Source organism: Microtus pennsylvanicus, chromosome 10 (genome assembly GCF_037038515.1).
Source record: "Microtus pennsylvanicus isolate mMicPen1 chromosome 10, mMicPen1.hap1, whole genome shotgun sequence".
Lineage (NCBI taxonomy): Eukaryota > Metazoa > Chordata > Mammalia > Rodentia > Cricetidae > Microtus > Microtus pennsylvanicus.
In genome coordinates, this window is record NC_134588.1 from 92,352,707 (window position 1) to 92,373,738 (window position 21,032).

The 21,032-nt window shown below is 48.4% G+C and overlaps 1 protein-coding gene across 2 annotated transcripts; it reads right to left on the bottom strand.

The window, feature by feature from the left end:
• Positions 1-997: 997 nt before the first annotated feature.
• Positions 998-10,730, bottom strand: Slamf8 (SLAM family member 8). 2 transcript variants are annotated; one of them, XM_075989182.1, is made up of 5 exons: positions 10,556-10,730; positions 7,980-8,306; positions 3,869-4,174; positions 3,681-3,788; positions 998-1,826 (listed from the first exon to the last, which is right to left on the bottom strand). In XM_075989182.1, exons 1-5 carry the CDS (start codon positions 10,587-10,589, stop codon positions 1,765-1,767), a joined length of 837 nt encoding a protein of 278 aa, XP_075845297.1. In that variant the 5' UTR covers positions 10,590-10,730; the 3' UTR covers positions 998-1,764. The 2 variants fall into 2 exon arrangements, with proteins under 2 accessions (XP_075845297.1, XP_075845298.1); XM_075989183.1 differs by lacking the exon at positions 3,681-3,788 and having other exon boundaries at positions 10,556-10,711.
• Positions 10,731-21,032: the final 10,302 nt, after the last annotated feature.

A 21,032-nucleotide genomic window follows, 5' to 3' on the forward strand; every position in this document is an offset into this window, starting at 1 on the left:
CCCAAGCTGCCAGGTTGAGTGGGCATGTGCCATGTGCAGTCTGCAGGAGGAAGTTGTAAGAAGGGGCTAGAAGAAAAGTGAGTGTGGGAGAGAGAAAGCCAGGGACCCCGAGAAAAGCCAGCAAGAGGGGAATCCAGGGTAAGTGGAGAGGAGGTGTGTAGTGTGAGCACACAGCCAATGGACTGTGCCCATCATTTGTCCCAGGTAAAGTGACTCTCTTGGCACTGGGGAGAAGAGGAAAGGTGCCAGGGCAGGAGTGACTTCCTGGGTGGAGAGACTGAAGCCACTTCGGAAACAATTCTAAACTACTTCTGCTTCTTCAGTGCCTCCTTCCTCTCTATTATCAAGGCCTGGGTGCGGCCCCAGGATAAAACCCATTCCATTTGGATGGGAATAAGCATGAACCATGGTAGCTCCTACTCCCCGAGGATAAGTTTAACTCTTTAAGTGCTTTGTTTTTCCAAGCAGCAATAAAGAGCCAAGACGTTTTACAAACAGAATCATTCAATGGCAGGATACATTTTCCAAAGATGGCCAGAACAATATCCTCTATGGCGTACACGAAAGTGACTTTGACAAGCCTACAGTTGAGTGTAGGATTTTCTCTCCCCTTGAACTTAGGTGGGTCTTCTACTCTTGCACCTGAAAATGAACGTGGCAGATTCTAAAATGTCTCGGTACCCTTCCCTCCAGTTTTCTTCCCGTGTAGCTTTTCATGGTTCTCCATTTTCCCAGTTTCAGAAAAACATTTACCCTGAATTTAGCAGCTTCTTCTTGCTGTTGTGCAAGACCTTACTGTTGGGTGGGTCAAATTCCCTCTCTCTCTCTCTCTCTCTCTCTCTCTCTCTCTCTCTCTCTCTTTTTCCTTTCTGGCAACTGTGTGTATAGAGAGACTCTCAAACACCATTCCAGATCACGCAGGAGGCGTGAGAGTGAATGGTGATGAAGATGGCTTTTAATAGGGTGCTACCAGAAAAAATGACTTTCGGCCAGGTGGTGGTGGCTCACACCTTTAATCCCTGCATACAGGAGGCAGCGGTAAATGGATCTCTGTGAGTTCGAAGCCAGCCTGGTCTACAGAGTGAGTTCCTGGACATCTAGGACTGCTACACAGAGAAATCCTGCCTTGGGGTGGGAGAGAAAAATGACTTCCATCTCAAGATGGCATGTCAGCTATTCTTTGTCATTTTAATAACCTCAAATTACCATTGAGGGACCTTGAACTAAGATGATCTGAAAGTCCTTCAGGCCAGAAAGAAAAAGTCCTGCCTTCCACCTTTCTTTAGTCTGTAACTTTTCTTCTGATAATCTTGAACACAAGGATCTCAGATTCTAGGGGCTGGGGTTGGAGTTAGCAGTGGCTGGCGCGATTTCCCTGTTAGTTCAAACATCTGATATCTTTTAGGGCTCAATACCTGGCCTAGAGGCAGTCTCTTGATAGGTAATTCCTTCTATCTAGTGCTAGAAGCATGGGTACTTTGGATAGACAGTGTTTCTGTGGGTTCTAGAGAATGTCCAGGGCTCTTAAGGAAGCAACTTCTCAGTCCACCTTGCCCCGAGAAGATCCAGTGTGTGCGAAGAGGAGGGAGGAGGAGGAGGTTGGAACCAGGGTGATGGCTTCCTTGGCTGTTCTCTAGCGGCAGACAGGAGACTTGCGGAAGTTAGGAGGATCCTGGAAGTTTCCAGGTGCGGAGCATCATGTGACTGGGCAGAGCCTCGCATCATGATCCAAGCGCCCGTTTACGCTGTCTCTGATGGTGTACCTTACACGAGGGGATTCTCCGTCTCCGGAACCACTCTGTCAGCGCTAGCATCCTTCTTCTTCCCTGGTGAGAAGATCAGAAGGTTATCCCTCAGTGTTTGGCCTCTTGGCATTTTCGTCCTCAGGCTCTGAACACTAGATGTCCTGAGCCCAGTACCCCTCACGGGAAAGGCGATGTCTGTTAAGAACAGGACGTTCTTCTTAATGTCTACACATCGTCTGCACCCATACCATGAGTCAGGGTTGTGCCGCGCTTGGTTATATGTCAAGATGTCGCGTGGCCGAGCTAGGACCAGTCCCTGGACATATTGTGTGGAGCTTTTACATCACCCAGGTGGCCAAAGTTGTTCTTTTATGAGCCTTTATGGTGGTAGGTTAAGCGAGAGAAGCCTATCACAGAGAACCGCATAGTGGGGTTCGATTCATGTGAACTGCCCAGAATAGATAAAGAAAGTAGACTCGTGGTTGTCTAGGGCTGGGGAAAGCACAGGGGAGTTGGTGAGTGTTGACTAAGTGGTTATAATCTTCTTTTGGTGGGGGAGGTGAGAGAAATGTTCTAAAATTGGTTGTGGGTTGGAGGTAAAGCTCTGGATTAACTTAAAGCCATTAAATTGTGTACTTTAACTAGGTGAATTGTACAATGTATGGTTTATAGCTCAATAAAACAGTCTTTAAAAACGGATCTTTTCTTGGCTTCTATCTTCTTACCACAAATCCTGGGGAGCAATGGGTGTGGGACAGACCTTCTTTCTCACAGACGGGACCCCCTAAATGGAGTGTAGTCTAAGCTGTCCACCTCCACCTCAACTTCCCTGCCTCTTGAGAAAAATGTGCAAGTCCCTGTCACTCCTGATTTTCTAGGACACAGCTAGCAGAGTAAGGCCACCGAGCTCAGCCTGAAAGCAGCCATGAAGTCTGTGCCATCTGAGACGCTCCTTCAGGGGCAAGGTAGAGGGTATCTGGGCAGATGCAGTGATAATTATCTGTGTAGAGAGTTTAAAACCTGAGTTGACCAGGTTTCTTCACTGCTTTTCTGTAGAAGTTGGTGTTGTCAGCCACTGGCTGGGGGTGTGGGGTGGGGGTTGGGTGGGGGTGTGGGATGGAGGTGGGGCTCCTCTTGGGCGTTCCTTTCCTAAGAATGGTTGACATGGAGCTGGGCAGAGGTGGTTCAAGCCTTTAATCCCAGCACTTGGGAGGCAGAGGTAGGTGGACCTCAGTGAGTTTGAGGCCAGCCTGGTCTACAAAGCGAGTTCCAGGACAGTCAGGACTGTTACACAGAGAAACCCTGTCCCAAAAAACCATAAAAAAAAAGGTTGGCAAGAAGAGAGTAGGATTCATCGATTTCATCAATACTTTCCTTCAATAACCATTTACCACTGCTGTTCCTGTCTCAGGAACTGTGACGCTCAAGGGACTCCCCCCTCCCCCAAACCCGGCTATGTCTCCTTGTGACCCAGCCTTTGCTTTGGTGAGGCTCAAAAGTCAGCAGGAGCAGACAGGTAATTAGTCCTTGGGATGGAGTTAGTAAAGGCGATTAAAGGAAGGATATTAATCAGACTGAAGGTAGGCAGATGGGGGGGGGGAGTTAGGGAAGGCTTCCTGGAACACACTCACCTTGAAGACTCAGCAAGAGAGGGCCGGATGGAAAGGGAAAAAATCACAGAAAGTGCGCTCTAGGCAGAGAGACTATAGTGTGCACAGGCCTGTGGGGAAGGCGAGAGAGTGGCTCCTTTGAGGAACTGCAGAAGGAGGATCAAGTTGTTCTGGTTGGAGACCAAAGTGTGAGGGGAGGGCCAAGACATGAGAGAGGAGATGCAAAGAGGCAGGCCTCTGAATCCAAGTGGGAGGAGGTCCAGCCCCGGCTTCTTCCCGGCATTCACATCCCTTCCCCCATGCTCTGCACATATCAGACTCGTACCTGAGCAGAGGCCATGGTGCCATACCCCAAGGAGACCAGCTAGAATCAGGAAGAGCGATATGGGCACCACCACCAGCAGCACATCCTTGTAGGAAGCCTTCCCGGAGGCTGCATCATGGAAGGCAGAGTCAGAAACGGGTCTGATGCACCATAATCCCCAAACTGTTGCCTACTGGTCCTTAGCATACCTGCCTCGGGATGGCAACTCTCCCAGGGAGTGACTGTGGCCGTATCCCAGCTGACGGGGTTGGAGGCAATGCAGGTATAGGCCACATCTCGGTCTCCCAGTCCCAGTGAGACACTTAGCAGCTGTCCATTTGAGAAAAAGCTGTGCAGTTCTGCATCAACGTCCATTGTCCTCTCCCGTCGCCAGCTATAGGTTATGTCACTGATGTTGGAGACCCAGCAGGACAAGAAGACGTGGCAGGTATTGGGGGCTTGAGTCTCTTCTGTTGCAGCAGTGAACACTTGAACCATGGGCTTGGGTACTGTGTCTGTGTAAGAATGACAGCAGGTTAGAGGGCTGCTGGGTGGAGTCCACAGCTCGGTGTCTGGGTTCTATGCCTGGTTAGATGCTTCTTTTGTTTTTCAATCTCATTGACCTTCCAGTTACTGATTCTTTAGCTTGGTATCTAAAGCTTTTATGGAATAATATATATCAATCTCTTTAGCTACACTCTCTGCTGGTCTTCCTTGCCTATTTCATTGGTTTGCAATTCTCCCAACCATGAGGCGCTATTTCGTACATTTCATGCTTTTGTGTGGCTCATCTGTGCACATAAATGCCCCCTGCCTCCTCTAAAGGAGGTCTTAGTCTATATTCTGGCTTGTCCTCACACTCACAATCCTCTCTCTTCTGCTTTCAGAATGCTGCAATTGCAGGGCTGTGCCACCAAGCCTGGTCCTATTCTTCCCCTTCTTGCCCACCTAGGGACCTCCTAGGCATCCTTTAAGAGTCCCCCACCCCCGTCAGACACACTGCTTTGTGCCTTGACTGGGCCACCTTCCCTGATAGCTCAGGTGTGACTCAGAACTCTCCAGGCGCTCTGCTGATGTCTCCTTTCACAGTGTGCCAGTCAGTCAACAAGGGATGACGAGCATTTATTAGTTCAGGTAAGAACCCACATTCACGCACTTTGGGGGAAGGAGACAGACACTGACACATGCTGATGAACAAGAAAATAATTGGAAGGGCATAAAATGCAGTGAATGAGGAGCCTGGAGGGAGGGGCTCTGTCATCGCCGTAACCTTCGCTCTCTAGTGCTGGCAAACTGGTGTTGGATACCTGGGCTGCTAACTAATAGTGTCCTGGCATCCTAAGCAGCGGCTCCTCATTCCTTTATAGATTGATGAGTAAATCCCGAGTCTCGAGCAATGGGGCCAGTGGGAGAGCATTATAGTGACAACAGGAGGGCCGAGTCGCTGACAGCATTCCAAAGTCAAGCAGAGTAAAACCTCGTTAATGCCAGCTCAATCTGGTGGGATTTGTGATATGAAAAAAGAAATGATTTGCTGGGCATACTAATAGTATAAACAGAGATTACAGGGGGGATATTTACACCACTTAAGAGGACAAGCTGCCTCCAAACACGATCAGGCACAGTAGAAACACCCATCGACATTTCTGGTAACCGATCCGCTAATTCAAATCATTCTTATCTATTGTCAAAACCGAGCTCCTAAGGACGGCTGCCTGGCAGCTTCCTGCAATTAGTTCTAATCACGCTATGTATTTGGAAGCAATAAAACAGCAATTTCCTTAAAATCTGTAATTCAGATACCGAGAACAAGGCATTTTAGGGCTTAGTGGTGTGGGTGCTGCATGTATTACTACGCTCAATGTCCTTGTTTCCCATGTGCATCCGCTGAGATGTGGAGAAGGAGAGAGGCTCCACGGCCTGCGTGGCTGTGGAGGTTATTCCCTGTACAAGGGCACTGGGGTAGGGGGGCTGCATAGTGCTGAGATCCAGCCAGCATTCTGCTTGTTGAGATGCACAACTTCCTTCAGGCCTTTGCGTTTTTGGACATGCACTCTCTAACTGTAAATCAGCATCCTGAACGGCTGGCTCAAGGGCAGGTAAGATAGCCGTCTCGGGATTTTGAGAATCTTCCCCAGTTTGCTTACAGCATCTCCTGCCTCCTCTTTCCAGCCCCTCACCTATTCCCAGTTTCCATCCTTGAATTTGGACTCTCGACAACTGTCCACATTTTTGAGTATTTACTGAACCAGCAGTGTGGGGCCACTCACATTTTTGTCTCATGCCATTCGATAAAGGAGACGAATGGGAGTTAAAAAGGCCTGGAGCAGCAGAAGTGGATGGAGATAGAGGAGGAGAGAGAGGGGGAAGGAGGAGGGGAGGGAGAGAGAGAAAGAGAGAGGGAGAGAAAGAGAGGGAGAGAGGGAGGGAGGAAGGAAAAAAAAAGAGGGAGAGAGGAAGGGAGGGAGGGAGACTGAGAAAGAGAACTCATTTTATCCTCAGCTAATTCATCCACTCCAGCTGCAGGGACAGTCGCAGCTGCACAAGAGGCAATGCTGGCATTGTGAAGCAAAGCCCACCCCATGAACCCTAAGAAATAAAAATAGTGACTATTAGCTCTTGAGTAATGCAGCTCAGGTTGGCCTTGAACTCACAGCAATCCTCCTGCCTCAGACTCCCAAGTGCTAGGATTATGGGCATGTATTACCTACCACAGCCAACTAAAAGATCTTTTAGGAAAAATAAGGCTGGGGCAGGGATGGTCTAGATTCCTGTTAGAATTGGTTCTTAGTAAGTACAAAGTCCTGGGTTGAATCCTTAGCGCTAACTTTAGAACAACAGAAATAAAAAAAAAAGCAAAAGAAAGAAAGAAAACATCAAAACCTCCACAAAACAACAAAAACTCCATAATGGGAGTGTGGTGGGGTGGGGTGGGAGAAGGGAGAATGAAAGGGGAGAGGGAGGGGAGAAGGGGAGGGAGAAAGAAAACATGAGGGAATGGGATGGTTAAGGTGGGGGAAGGACAGAGAGGGAGAGCAAGGAAAGAGAAATCTTGATTGAGGGAGCCATTACAGGGCTAACAAAAAACCTGGCATTAGGGAAATTCCCAGGAATCCACAAGGATGACCCCAGCTAAGACCCTAAGCAACCATGGAGAGGGTGTCTGAACTGGCCTTCCCCTGAAATCAGATTGACAACTACTTTAATTGTCATCATAGAACCTTCATGCAGCAACTGATGGAAGCAGATGCAGAGATCCACAGTTAAGCACTGGGCGGAGCTTCCAGAGACCCAGTTCAAGAGAGAGAGGAGCAATAATATGAACAAAGGGATCGTGACCTCATGACCATAATGGGGATACCCACAGAAACAGCTGACCCGAGCTAGTGTGAATTCACTGACTCTGGACTGATAGTGGGGGAACCTGCATAGGACCCAAACTAGGCCCACTGAACGTGGGTAACAGTTGTGTAGCTTGGTCAGTCTGTGGGGCCACTATCAGTGAGACCAGGATTTATTCCTAGTGCTTGAACTGGCGTTTTCGAACTCATTCATTTTGGAGGGATACCTTGCTCAGTCTAGATAAAGGGGGCAGGGCCTTGGTCCTGCCTCAAAGTGATGTGTCAGACTTTGTCGAGCCCACTTGGGAAGCCTTACCCTCTCTGAGGAGTGAATGGGGGCGGCAGGGTGGTGGTGGTGGAAGGTAGAGGGAGTGGGAACTGGGATAGGTATGTAAAATGAGAAAAGATTGTTTTAGAAAAATAAATTTAATTGAAAAAACAGATATATCAAACAAAAATTCTATAATTAATTATAGTTCAAGTTGAATTTAACTAGTAAGTAAAAACCATTTAAGTACTATGCCACATTTTTCTTTTCTTTTTAGTGGTAAATAAAATAATAGTACCACCTGTAGTCTACGATGATACCTTAGAGTGGATCGACAGGCCGCTTTGCCCACATACCACTGTGCTTCATCTTTATGGGCACTGTGCATAGTACGTGCTATAAGGCTCGCTGTACAAATGAAGAAAAAGGTGACGGTCTGGTGGGTAAACATCATTTCCAAGCCTGCTGAACCAAGGAAAGAACAAACGGCCTACAGATGAGGTTGGTGGACTGGTGAAGCCGGCTGCTTCGTGAGGTGCTCCCTTGGGAAGTGTAGATGTGACTTCTGGGGAATAGCTCTTCTTTGACTTAGCATCATGGCCAAAGGCCATGCCTTTCTGGAACCTAGCTCTCCTCAGTTGCTATGGCTTCAGGTGCTCGGCCGGCAGTTTTCAGGAGGAGAGTAGGGGAACCAGTGTTGGGTACACTTACCATACACTTTGAGATGCAGGGTCTGGGTCCAGGTTTTACCCCCTGTATCCACCATCAGCAAAGAGAAGTTGCCACTGTCTTCAGTTTTCAGGGGCCCAAGCTCCAGACTGAGGTTGCCATGCAGCTGGACTCGGCCCAGGAATTGGGAGCGGTACAGAGTTTCCAAGGAACCTCGAAAAAATGTGGCCAGGAGCTCCTCTGATGGCCAGAGAGATCGCCAGATGGCCTCCCGCACTTGGAAGCCGGGAGGGTACTCTGCGTCCAGCAGCACGGAGTCTCCCACCTTGCTTAGCACTTGGACACTGATAACCACAACGGGAAGGAGTGCTGTAAGGACAGAAACCATGGTGAATCTGCCTGTGTAGGTGTTTTGTCCTACTCCTGGCAAACAGCAGAGTTGCTTGGAATTGAATTACCCCCCCCCTCCACCCAGCAGCTGTGCTGAGTTGAGGGTGTAGTTGTGTGTGTCATAGATGAGGGAACAAAACAGGAAGAGAATCTAAGTCTCTGTTCATGGAGAAACCAGACCTCAAAACAACCACTAAAATAAATTAAGGATCATGATGAGAAAAAGTAGCTGCACACAAGTAGGTTAATAGGAGTCCTCACCCAGCCTGGAGCAGCCTTGGAGAAGAAACAACCCGGAGGAGGGATAGGAATCAGCCAGTCAAGCAGTGGCTACGGGAAAAGGGATGGAGAAGGTCTACAGGCTGAGGGAGCAGCACCAGGAGCAATGCAAGGGGGAGAGCATGGGGAAATGAAATTGGTTCTGTGGAGGGAAGGAAGTAGGCGGTGTCGCCAAGAGTTGGCGGGATCACACTGTGCCATGAGGTAGCATTGGTTTCTGGGCTAAAAAGCCCAAAATAATTGTGTGTGTGTGTGTGTGTGTGTGTGTGTGTGTGTGTGTGTGTGTGTGTGGTGTCTCACATAGGCATGGAAAATGCATTGGAGGTGGGGGAAGTTCAAGGCTGTTTATATTAATGCAAGAGAGAGGTGATGGCTACTTGAACAAAGGAAGGGAAATGTGGGGAAGGGGAGGATTGAGACAGAGAGACAAATAGTGTAACTAGCAAACGCTGGGATTAGATTAGGTCCGGAGAGTGAAGGAGAGAACTGAGAACTCAGAGTGTGTACCCAGGTCTTTGGGATCCATCACGTATCATTGCATCTGATACAAGGACAGAGACAGAAAGGAGATGAGAGAGAAAGATGCTGGCTTTTCTGAGGAGTGGTTTGAGTGTGAAGTTTGTGGAAGACAACCCTTCTTGAGCTGCCCTCTTGACTCTTTTTCTGCCTTGTTCATGCTTTCTCTGGAAGATCACCATCACCTCTAACCTCTCCTGTCTCTCACTGCAGGTATACATTCTTTCTGTTTTCCCACAGTGATCAGGGATCAGCACCCCTGTCTTATTATTGTCTGTTTCTGAATCAGCATGTCCCAACAGGCCATGAACTCTTTCAGGTCAAGAGCAAATGTCTTCATCCATGTACTTGTAGTGCCCCGGTTTAATACCCGACTGCAGGAGTTCAGGAAATTGCACTGAGTTTGCGGAGAACTGACCTCAAGCCTGGCATAGGAGGAGACCTTGGGATACAGGGAAAGGTTAGGATGATATGTAATGTACCCAAGGCTGGGAGTTGGGATAAGGAGACCTGTTCAGCCTGGCTACTCTGCTGGCTGCAACTCTAGTCCTTATCCACATCCTTGCCATCTCTGGGCCCAGCCATCTCCATCCTGACAGGATAAGTGTTAATGGGAGATGTCAGTTGAAACTGAGGTTCTCTCGTGTCCTGGCTCTGCCGCAAATCAGCTGTGTGACCTTCAGCTTGTCACCTTCCTCCTCTAAACAGGACGGGGAGGCTGTAGCAGTGCTAGTGTGCCGATTGAAGGTCTGAGAATGTGGTGAGTTCTTGTTTAGTCCTTATGAGTCCCTGAAGGATGCAACAGTGTCTCGGGGTCCATGAACTCCATCCTGGCCCTGCAACAGTTACCTTGTCATGTTGACTACTTGTTGATCAAAGAGGGGGGACTCAGGCACAGATGGATGAAGGGGCCACTGAGTATTTGGAGACTATTCTCAAGCCCACAGGGACCATGTTTAACCTGCTGTCATCTTTCTTCTCTACCCAATGTCTGTCTCCCCTTTTACAGGATACAGAGAGGGACCCTAGCATTCCTTCAGGCTGATAATCACATCCCTCAGACCATAGGGAGCCCCGCTCTGCTTTACGCTCCCCTCTTCTCCCTGGACTGTAGAGTTCCCACGTGCCAGTGCCTTCAGATCCCCGTCATCCCTGCACCCAACTTTCTCTCAAAACTGCCATCATGTTAAGCTACTCTGGGTCCTAGAACAGGCGGCGTCTCCTGGCTACAGATGCCACTAATGCTGCCACTCAGTTTCATCTGAAACCCTGCGTTAGGCTGCCCCAGACTTTGCTCCGTTCTCCACTTCTCCTTAGTTTCTGGGTTCTTACTTGGTTTTGAGAGGCCGCTGCCCAGAGGTCTGATGAGGGCAGCTGGGTAGGGGCTTTCAGCTCCCCAGAGGACAGGCTGTCTGTCCATCTGCTTCACTTACCTTCGCAGAGAAGAAGACCCCAGAGGCACCACATGGCCGACGTCCTCCTTCGGAAGACTTCCTCAGCAAATCAGGATATCCTGGGCCAAATGAGTGCAGGGCAGGAGCTGTGGTCCTGCTGGAAAGTCCCATGTTCAGAAGGAGGAATCTTGACTCAAAACAAGATGTCTTGAAAGTGAAAGCTCCCGAATAAAGTGGAAGTTGGCTTCAGTCCCGGCTGGGCCTAACTGGGCTTTCAGGAGCGGATTCTTGTAAGTCAGCCCCTTTTCTGGGCATGTGCCTTGCCAAGGCATGGTGACAAGCACACCCACACAGCCCATGTGCTCCTTGCAGATTGTCACCAGGCCACTCTTCATCCACTCCGGCTCGTGGATGTGTCTAATCATCATCATTGCCACAAACAGCCCTCTGAGCTGTAGTTCTGAGTGCCACTTCCCCTCTGCTTAAAAATCTTCTGCTGCCCACTGGATAAAGACTAAACCCCGAGCTTGGCATGCGAGGCTTCCCTGCTTCTCCAGGCTGGCTGCCCACATCCCCAGTCCTCTCTGGCCGTCCCAGCCAATTGCTTCTATTTAGAACCGTATGCACCCATTTGAGGTTTGTGCATATTGTATTGACTTCCCCAGCAGGCATGCCCTTCCATCTATCCCGGCAGACCGAGGCTGGCTCTGCACCCCGTCAGGCAACCTTCAAGGCTTCCTGACTACGGCAGGGTGACAAGCCTCTGTGCCCATGGGCATTTACTCTCCCCTTATGCCCCCGACACGTTGCTGGTCGTAGCTTCATAGTTTCCGTAGGCTGCCAAGCAGCACCGCTTGCGTTTGTTTCTGTGCTGGACGTGTTCATTATTTAATAAACAGCTGTTGAATGAGTGAATGACTGCTAGACACGGGTACCCCTTTTGCTTTGACGTAAGGCTGAGGACCAGTCTCAGAGCTGAGCTTCTTGTAGCACTGGTGGACGTATTAGTGGAGAAGGAATTTAAAGCCAGTGTCAGGTTAGGTAGCTTTCTGGGGTCACAGAGGGGCTGAGCACAGGTTTACTCTGTCACAGTTACCCCTTCTCACTCTTTTTCTCTGCTTTTAGTTATTTAGCTTATTCTCCTCCTCTTCTTCCTCCTCTTCCTCCTCCTCCTCCTCTTTCTCTTCCTCTTCTTCCTCCTCCTCCTTCCCCTCTTCCTCCTCCTCCTTCCCTCAGTACTAGGGATGGAACGGAAGGCCTCTGGAATGCTCTATTACTGAACAGCCCTATCTCTAGCAGGGAAGTTTTCTTAAGATGTTGCCCTTGAGAAAGACTTCTAAATGTCCTGGGTGTGGATCATTGTGTGTTGTCCTGCATAGCCTCTGGCTTCTCAGTCAAATGGGTATCAGGCTTTGGTATTGTTGAATCAGGAGTTAGACATATAGGATGGGAGCTGGTGAGCAAGAGGGTTTGGGGAGAGAGTCCCTGCCTGTGGAAAGAGACACGCCAGGAAGAGTGAAGGCTGCTGGCACACAGGCAGTCAGCATCGTGTGAGGGGTGGGGGGAAGGTGTCTGTGGACCTGGGCAGGGACTGTGTCCTGAGCAGGAGACTTTGAGCATGATTTAGATAGCAAGAGAAAAAGGAGGCCAGAGGTTCTGATGGGGCTTGAACACAAGGAGAGGGTAGAGTATGTGAAGAGGCTGTAGTGGGAAAGTACCAAGTAGGCTCCAGGAACAACGAAGGGCAGACCGGGAGCAGTCTCTGGAACGCTATGTGGGAAGAGTGGAAGGGGACATTGGAGTCTGATTATGCAGGTTGAACCCTGGGTTCAGATATTCTGGACAGCAATGGCTCTCCTTGTTTAATACTCAAGTTCCCAGGGTTGCTGGCTTAGTGGTTGGATATGAGCCCAGGAATCTTAGTTCTAATAAGCATTGTACCAGGTGAGTGTGCCACTGATGGAGAGAAGGGATGCCGTAAGAAGTCCCGGTTGGAGGCAAGGGACTGTTTTTGTGCAGAGCAGCTTGGGAGAAGAAGAGGAAGGGAGTCTGAGATACAGGAGGGCCTGAACTAGGAAGGAAATGTCCAGAGAATAGAAGGTCTGCTGGACAGAAGTCCCAGCAGGGTTTGGGAGTTTCTGGCTGTGGGACAGAGAAGCCAAGGGAGGGGACTCATTTATGGCTCTCTTGTCAATTCTGTCATCTATTCATCAAGCATTTATTGAGCATCTATTTAGCTGCCAGGTGCTGGGGACACAGAGATGAAAGGCTTAGCCCCTGCCCTTAAGGAGTTCGAAGTGTAGAAGAGGAGATGGAGTGTGTAACCCAATAATTACAGTCAATGCAACGTGAACAATGCCAGAAGTGTGCACAGGATGCCATGGGCAAAGAAAGGCCTGGGTGGCTGGAGGGCTGGGGAGGCTTTAGTTGAAGGAGGGGTGTTTGAGTGAGCCTTAGAGTACAAGCCAGATGAGGGTAGTGGTTTTGAACGCAATCTCTAGAGTTAGTCTTGCTTCCAAGTTTGGCCATGAAACCACCAGAAAAGTAACTTCTGTTCTTCCATGTGCTCACCTGAGGGGTGGGGGTGGGGTCAATAATTGGATCTCCCTCTTAGTGTTGGCGATGAACACCAGTCAGGGTTTACTAGGGATCTGGTCCACAGTGAGGCTCAGGTTTTAACCCCGCCTGCAAGAGGCCAGAGACAGGAAAGATGGCTGCAGAGAGAGATAGTTTAATGCTGAGCAGGAGTCCCGATCTCATCAGAGCAGGTCTCCTTCACTTTTCATCTCCTGTGCTGCCAAACATGGGCTTTGCGTGAGCTGATGACCTGAAAGCATCCGTCAGATTGTGCGGGGTGATTCTATAGTGCATGAGACCAGCATGGTTTGTGGGGTGCAAGAGTGAAGCAAAGTGGGCCGGTTCCTTAATTCCTTTAGAGGACACGGTCACCCCTAGTGGTCCTCTAACACTTCCCCCTGCCAGTTGACAGAAAATAGCCTACGTCCCCAAAGGGGACAATCTTTCCTTCTGCTATGTGACAGTGGAGAAAGGCAGACTCAAGAAGGAGGCGTTCGCTGCCTTCCAGGTGCCAGGAAGGGTTAAGTCTTGAGGCAGGCAGGTTCTCCCTGGAACTGCTGCTAATCACTGGTTCACACCACATTAATTACCCAGCCACAGGGGGGAGTGTGCTCGAGTAAATTAGCAGGTGAGTTCAAAGGGGCCACTCCCTGCATTCCTTAATTAAGAGAGCAGCTGGCTGCGACTCCTGTCTCCCTGGGGCCTTTCTGGGAAGCTGGAGTCAGGAGGAGTCTGCGCACACTGAGGATGGAGAGAAGTAGCTGCCTAGGCCATGGGGTGCAGTCGCGACCTCACCATTAGCCCATTTCTGTCACTGACCACAGGAAGGGTGAGCAGGTGGCCAAGCAACCTGCCTGAACAGAAGCAACAACCTACCCATGGCTGCTTGGTGCAGAGATTCAGGCTGGGAGGCATGGGATGAGGGTGAGCCACGCTGTGTTTGAAATGCCCTGTCTGACAGGCAGCATGGGGCCATGCTTCTTCTACAGGGAGAAGTGAGAAGGTTGAGAGAAGGCAAGATGGGGGGTGGAGAACTATGCAACCAGGAGAGAGGAGAGCATGGCAGGGAAAGAGGCTAAGGCAGAATGGCTGTGGGGGAGGAGGCATTCGGCAAACTCCCAGGGAACGAAGGGTGAAGGAAAAGGACCCGGATGTTACTGCGGGATGGGCAGCCTCTAGATGTAGCTCTGAGGGGAAATGTACAGTTGACAATAAAGATGGCAGACAGAACTCTACTGCTCCTACAAACTTTAAGGAGGGCGATATAGACTGTGATCCTGACCAGACCAAACCAGATTGGAGTTATTCCTATTAGGCAAGTTTCTCAAAACCAAGATGTCCTTTAATCATTCAGTCAGAAGGAGTCTAGCTTGTGTTGTCTTCCGTGTTATAGGCTGGCCTTGAACTCACAGATAATAAAGAATGACCTTGAACTTCTGACCCTTCTGTCTTTACCCCCTGAATGCTGAGATTACAGACGATACCCATTATTTACAGTTTATGGGTTACTAGGGGTTTGAGCCATAGGTTTCGTGTATGCTAGGCAAGCACTCTACCTAGCTCTGGCCCCAGCACAGTTTCAATCCTATCTGGACTATAACTTTTGAAATGTCTGATTGCCCTTTTCTTCCTCACTATCTGCTTTCTCTGGCCCTTTCTGTCTTGGGAGCCCAGCTCTCTCTGTGTTCAGTTTATCAGGCACCTTTACTAATAATCTTCTGTGTCCGAGGGTTGCTGCTCTATGAATTGTTAATAGATCATCTATCCAGGTTTGAAGTTTCCTTTTTCAATATCTTGTAAGCCACACCTACGAGTTCTGTCAGCAGATGCCAAGCCTCTGGCCCCAGCGGCCTCTCCCTAGCCAGCCTTCTTGGGCAGCTGTGGTATGGCAGGAAGACTGAGCCTGAGGCAAAACACGCTGGGGAAGCACTACTTCAGCCACTTCCTAGAAACAGCCACTGTCACTGTTTCTGCATGTGTGTATATTCCACTGGTCGCCCCGAGATGGTGCCAGCATGGTCTCCTTCAATTCTATCACATTCAGCTTCTTCCGCTTCATCCTAACTTCTTCTGCCTCATCCTGGCTCTAGCTTGTTGTAAAGAGGTGGAAGGGATGGTGTCTTTAGTGAGCCAGGGGCATGATACCCAGGTGAGAGAGAAGGAACCAGTAGGAGACACCTGCAGAAGAGTGGGTGGTGGGGCATCCATCTTAGGGTCCCTTTACTTTTGAGGCCTTGAGATACCTTTCTAGAGATGTGAAGGAAGGCTGCATGAAAGGGAACAAAGCCACCATGGAGTTTTACTGAGGTAGAGAGAAGGAGCTGGAAGCTCATTCATGCCTTCACCCTTTACCAAACACTTGTCGGGGTCTCAGCTTGTGCAGACCAATGCATCAAACCAACACTTACAGAGCATCCAGGACGCATCATCCCTGTGAGGTCAAGGCTCACAAACTGGGTGGCAGCAGTCTTGTATTGATGAGGAAAGTGACTATCACTATCGACGTGCTTCACGTGAGAAAGGTTGAAGAAAGAAGTAGGCATGGACTGCTTTCTGAACTGATTGAGGAACTCCCCCTAGTCTCTGCTGAGGCCCCGTCAGCAGTAGGTGAGGCAGAGGCAGACTTGCTGAGGGCTCTAGGTCCTTCATGCTGCTGTTGATTCTGGCAGTGCAGAAGGAACTGAGACCACAAAGGACATAGAGCTGCTCATCTAAACCAAACCGGAATTGAAAGGAATATCAAGGCACGCAACCCTCTTGGTTTCATTTTGTCTTGTAACTAAACTGTACAGCCACATACAAAACAATGACCAGGTATTGTATTACTCAACTCTCTCTCTCTCTCTCTCTCTCTCTCTCTCTCTCTCTCTCTCTCTCTCTCTCTCTCTCTCTCTCTCTCTCTCTCACACACACACACACACGTTTGAGATGGGGTCCCATATAGTCAGGATTGTTCTGGAGCTCCCAATGTAACTGAAGATAACATTAAGCTTCTGATCCTCCTCGGTCCATCTCACTAGTGCTGAGACCTCAGGCGGTCATCACCACATTGGTTTCTGAGGTGCTGTCAGGACTTTCTGCATACCCAGCAGTACCAACTGAGCTGCACCCCCAGTCCCCGTATTTAAGATGTAGTTTTCCCATGAATGGGTCAGACTGAGAGTTAGGTGGTACATACACTCTTGAGTGTTGGAGAGAACCAGCAGAGGGCAGTCACGCGGCTCCCAGCTGTGGGCTTCCTTCTCTCTCCTTTAAGGAACAATTTCAGGCTGCTGTACTTAACCTCCACCCAGACACTGAAGTCTTGTCTTCCCTGTACCCTTCTCTGTGCCCTTATCCTGTAATATGAATCTATAGAGCCCAAGTTACTGGAAAAAGCACAGGCAACACGTTCATCTAGATACAAAAAGGTTTACATTGAACTCGGACTTGGAGAGAAAAGGATGTTTCATAGCACAGAAACGTGCAGAGTGGGCACTCCTGTGATCGGTGACATCATGTCTGTGGCATGCGGCAGCCTCCAGTACTCTTCAGTGCCCTTCCTCAGTGTCAGCAGGGTCTGTCCCTTGGGAACTGATGGCATCCCTCCCTTTCCCCATGTGAGATACACCCCCACCCCAGGATTGGATGTGGGGCTTTGGCCTGGATGCTAACATCCCACAAACCAGGGACAGCACAGGCTGAAAAGGATGGGCATCTTCATTTAACCCCGTTCTCTTCTCTGCACTTTTGGGGGAATTTTCATTCTTTCTTCTTAGTAATGGTTCATTTTTTTTAAATTGCAGCTTATACTTCTCTAAACTAAGGGAAAAGGATGTTTTCAGTTATGTCTATAAAGACAGAGTAGCCAGAAGTGTGTGTGTGTGTGTAGACCGGCCTCTCATTCGTCTGAGCCAAACAACCTGCTTTTAGGTTTTTTTTTTCTTAAATTTTCAATCCATTGTGGACTTGTACTTTTGTAGACTATAATAAAAGTAAATTACTAGAAAAACGAAATAAAAAAAGGCATACCTACCAAATACAAGCTCTAATTTTTTATGATTGTATTAAACAAACATAAAATTACTGTCAGATTGCTATAAAAGTTTCTAAATATTTGCTGTAATTTTTGTATTTGTCACAGTTTTCCTACAGCGATTCACAGACTGGACCCAGCCTGGGTCACTGGTGTAGGGGAAGTGGGACAGCCCTGGAAGGAGGTGGCCTGTGGTCCCTGACAACAACTGGAAGGGCTGGAGGTTTCCAGGACCTTAGCAACAGTATTTTCCTTCCTGAGCTGACACATCTGTGTTTTGATCTTTTATGAAGGGAACAGTTTGTCTATCAAGGGAGTAGTAAGGGCTTGGGGTCTGTAGGCACACTCTGACTGACCCATAGGGGTCCTCTGCCCCTAGCACGTCTGACTGGAACTGCTCAGCAGGCTTTCTGGAGAGTAGCGTAGAGAGAGGGGCGTGGTGTTTCCTGGATTGGCTATAGGGAGGAAAGGGGCTGGGGTGGGAGAAGGGAAGGAGGAAAAGGGAATAGAAGTGAAAAAGGTAAATGATCGCGGGGGCGGTCTTTCTGGCTCCCCCATCTTCAGGGCAGAACCTATGGAGGCAATTACGGGGATGGATGCGTTTCCATAATGCGTCTTGTAAACAGATCAGCCCGTTTGAAAGCACTTGCAAATTGCCTGGGGATCATATTGAAATTCAGATTCTCATCCAGCAGGTCTGGGGCTGGGTCTGAACAGCTGCCTGTCTAAAAAGCACCAGGTAGCTGCAATAGTGTTGATGTTGGGGAGCCCAGGGAGCCACTATATAAGACGTTAGCGGGTCTGTGATGCCTGGAAGATAACATTGATATCTCCTTCACAGGCAAGACAGGTGGGGGTCTGATGTGGTTCCTTTCTGTAAGTCACATTCTGCTGTCTAACACAGGAGCCAGTAAATCTGGCCCGGGGCCTAAAAGAGCAAGTGTCAGCATCCTTTACTGAGTATGGTTGCCTCAAACCAACAACGAACTGTTAGGTGCTTCAAAAGACTGATGCAAACAACACTCAACAAATGTATGCATTTCTTTTAACAAACTAGATTTTACAACCTTTTTTTTTTTTTTAAATCAAGAAAGCAATGACAGACTTTTCTGGTGCATTCTTCAGTCTGGAGCTCGGGGCAAGCTGAGTTCTGTCTCTGAGCTGAACATACTCAGAGCTGCAGGTGAAGGCAGAGTCCTTGCTGGCTTTAGGGCTCTGGCCCCATTGTCAAGATTCTGTGAAATTATCTGGGCAACTCATTTTCTGGCTGACCTTGATCTTGCTGAACTTTTGGGCCTCTTAGTTCTATGGGCACAGCTTCATCCCTTCCTTTCAGGATAAAGGTAAGCATATTCTATTTCTGTATAAAATCTATTTGTCTGTCTGTATTTATCTACAGACACACGTATCTGTCTGTGTTTAGTTATCTAGTATCATATCTATCATCATTATTATTATTTTTGTCAATTATATTACCTATCACTATATAGCTATGCATTTATTGTTTATCCATAATTTGTCATCTATCATCTATTTATCTCTATCATCTGTCAATCATCCATCTGTCTGTCTGTCTGGAAGAAAACCCATTTTCCATTTGCATTGAAAGAAGATATCTATGGCTCTGTGTCCAATGTTACTTCTGGAACTCTGTGTGTGTGTGTGTGTGTGTGTGTGTGTGTGTGTGTGTGTGTGAAGGTGGGAATTGCTCATTCCCACACTATTACCTGGTTTCCCACTCATAAGAGAACCCACAGGTCAGGAGCCCCTGGCCAGGAATAGGGCATAGAAGCTCCCTCACTGTGGGCCTAGGAACTGAATGACCCACAGAAAAAGCTGGGAGCAACTGGGGAGCACTGGGGGCTGGAAGCTGAGAGCCGAGGCTGGAAATGGACATATGTTGGAGGGAGACATTGCACTAATAGCATCATCAGACACTAAGATGGTCTTGGTAGGTCATTCTGTTTGGATCCAGATCGCTGGTAGCAATCTCACCAAACTGGGTTTTTTCTCCTTTGCATTGATGATATATGATTGTCCTGCAGGAAAGTTAGGTCAGTCCAGGGAAGCAGACACATGACAAAGGGTGAGGCAGGGCAGGGTTCCTGCTTACTTATTCTTCTGTGGTGAGTTCCTCAGTTCTGACTGTGGAAGGAGAAACACTCAGGTCAGGGTATCTGCACTCATCTCTTCCCACCTCCTGGCTAGTGCCCTTCCCCAAGAGAGACAGACCCCTATACTTCTAAATAGAATCTAGAAACAGGAAGAATTAGGGGTTGGGATCTGACCTGGGAATCTGACCCGACTCTGTCTTTCTCTTACCATGCAGAAATGTCTGAAAGCAAATGTCACTTGAACAGGTTCCAGACTTCAGATGAGAAAGAAGGAGGAGTTGATGGGAAGCTGGAAGGATAAAGACTTATATTGATAAAAGGAGAAGAAGCTAAAGACTAGCCCAAACCTTAACTGGGTATCCAGTGACTGAAGAAATCGGTCCTGATCTTAGAGAGAGCACCATCCAGGCTCCTGGACTAGCCAGAGGGGAACATCTTGGATTCGTGGGGGAAGTCTACCTCGATGACTAAGTAAGCTTCCAGAATGCTCATCAAAACTTTCTTAGCAGAAGGAGCCACAAACTTGAATAAATACATCTTGCTTTAGAAGTCTATTAAATCAATCAATTTTGCCCTAGTCTAAATAGAAAATAAGAATATTGTCCCCATGGAGGGAGAGGCAGGTTGATTTAAAGATCTATAGGTAGATTTAGAGACCTAGAAACGAATGTCTTTGAAACCCATAGCTGGTCCTTTAAGTGTGGCTTGGAGGAAAGCAAGCTTCAAGGGGGACTAAACCCGTACATGTGCAAAGTGATTATTTTGAAAGCCAGCATCCATGCTTTAAATCTTATCATCAAGAAAAGTTACAGAGAAGCTCACGGATCTCAACTATCTGACTGCTTTTACTTCTTCTCTACAGAATTGCCCACAGCAGATTTTTCAATAGCCTTTTCAGAAGATAAACATAGGAGGAACTTGGTGTGCGATCTGCTTGTCCCGGTATGGGAATTTCCCAGACAGCCACTTATGGACCACTTGAACCCATTACTTGTAACTGTATTTTATCTCATTAATTTGGAGCCTCACAATGTCCCTAAGAGGGAAATAATTTGAAGACCCATAGAGAGCTCTGGATTAAGCTACAGAGTGGCATGGTTGGGCGTTGGCCATTGATCTGTCCTCTCTATTGTATTTCCTGTCTGATGTGTACCTTACCGTTCCACCAGACCCCTCCAACTGGCAACTCACCTTGGACTTCAATCATGGCTGGTTCTGAGGCTTATTCAAAACACACCATTTGCCTGCTGCAGCTATAATTCCTGCTGTTTCTCACTGTTGCTGTCTTTATGGACAGAAGGCTGTTGTTCACAGAGAAATTAAAGAATTTTCCATCTTTGTAGAACTTCACCCAGGATAGTGTGTGGCTCATTGCCTAGTCCTGTAGAGTCAGTGTGCCTCCTTCAAACACAGGGTTTGGCTGGACTTGGAGATGTATGTACCCTAGCTGTGAAACATGGGGACAGAACCAGGAGTGACAGGTTCCATTGCTTTTACTGTTCTTTCTCTGCTCCAGATGTAGGTCTCACGCTAGGGACAGACTCCTGCACAGTGCCTTTGTTTCTGCTTCTTCATGCTAGACCAGGGTGGGACAGGAGTTCAACTTCCTTTTCTTCTGCTGGCCTGCTCCTTACCAATCTCTCTTTAGTCCTCTGCTTCCCCCGACCCATCCCCTCCTGTGCCTTCTTTCTGGCTTTTTTCCCTCCCATCTTCCTCTTACCATTTTATTTCCCCAATCACACTGTCAAGTTTTCCAAGCTGGCTTCATCCTCTCCATTGTCTGACCTCATTCTTCTTGATTTTGTTCCCA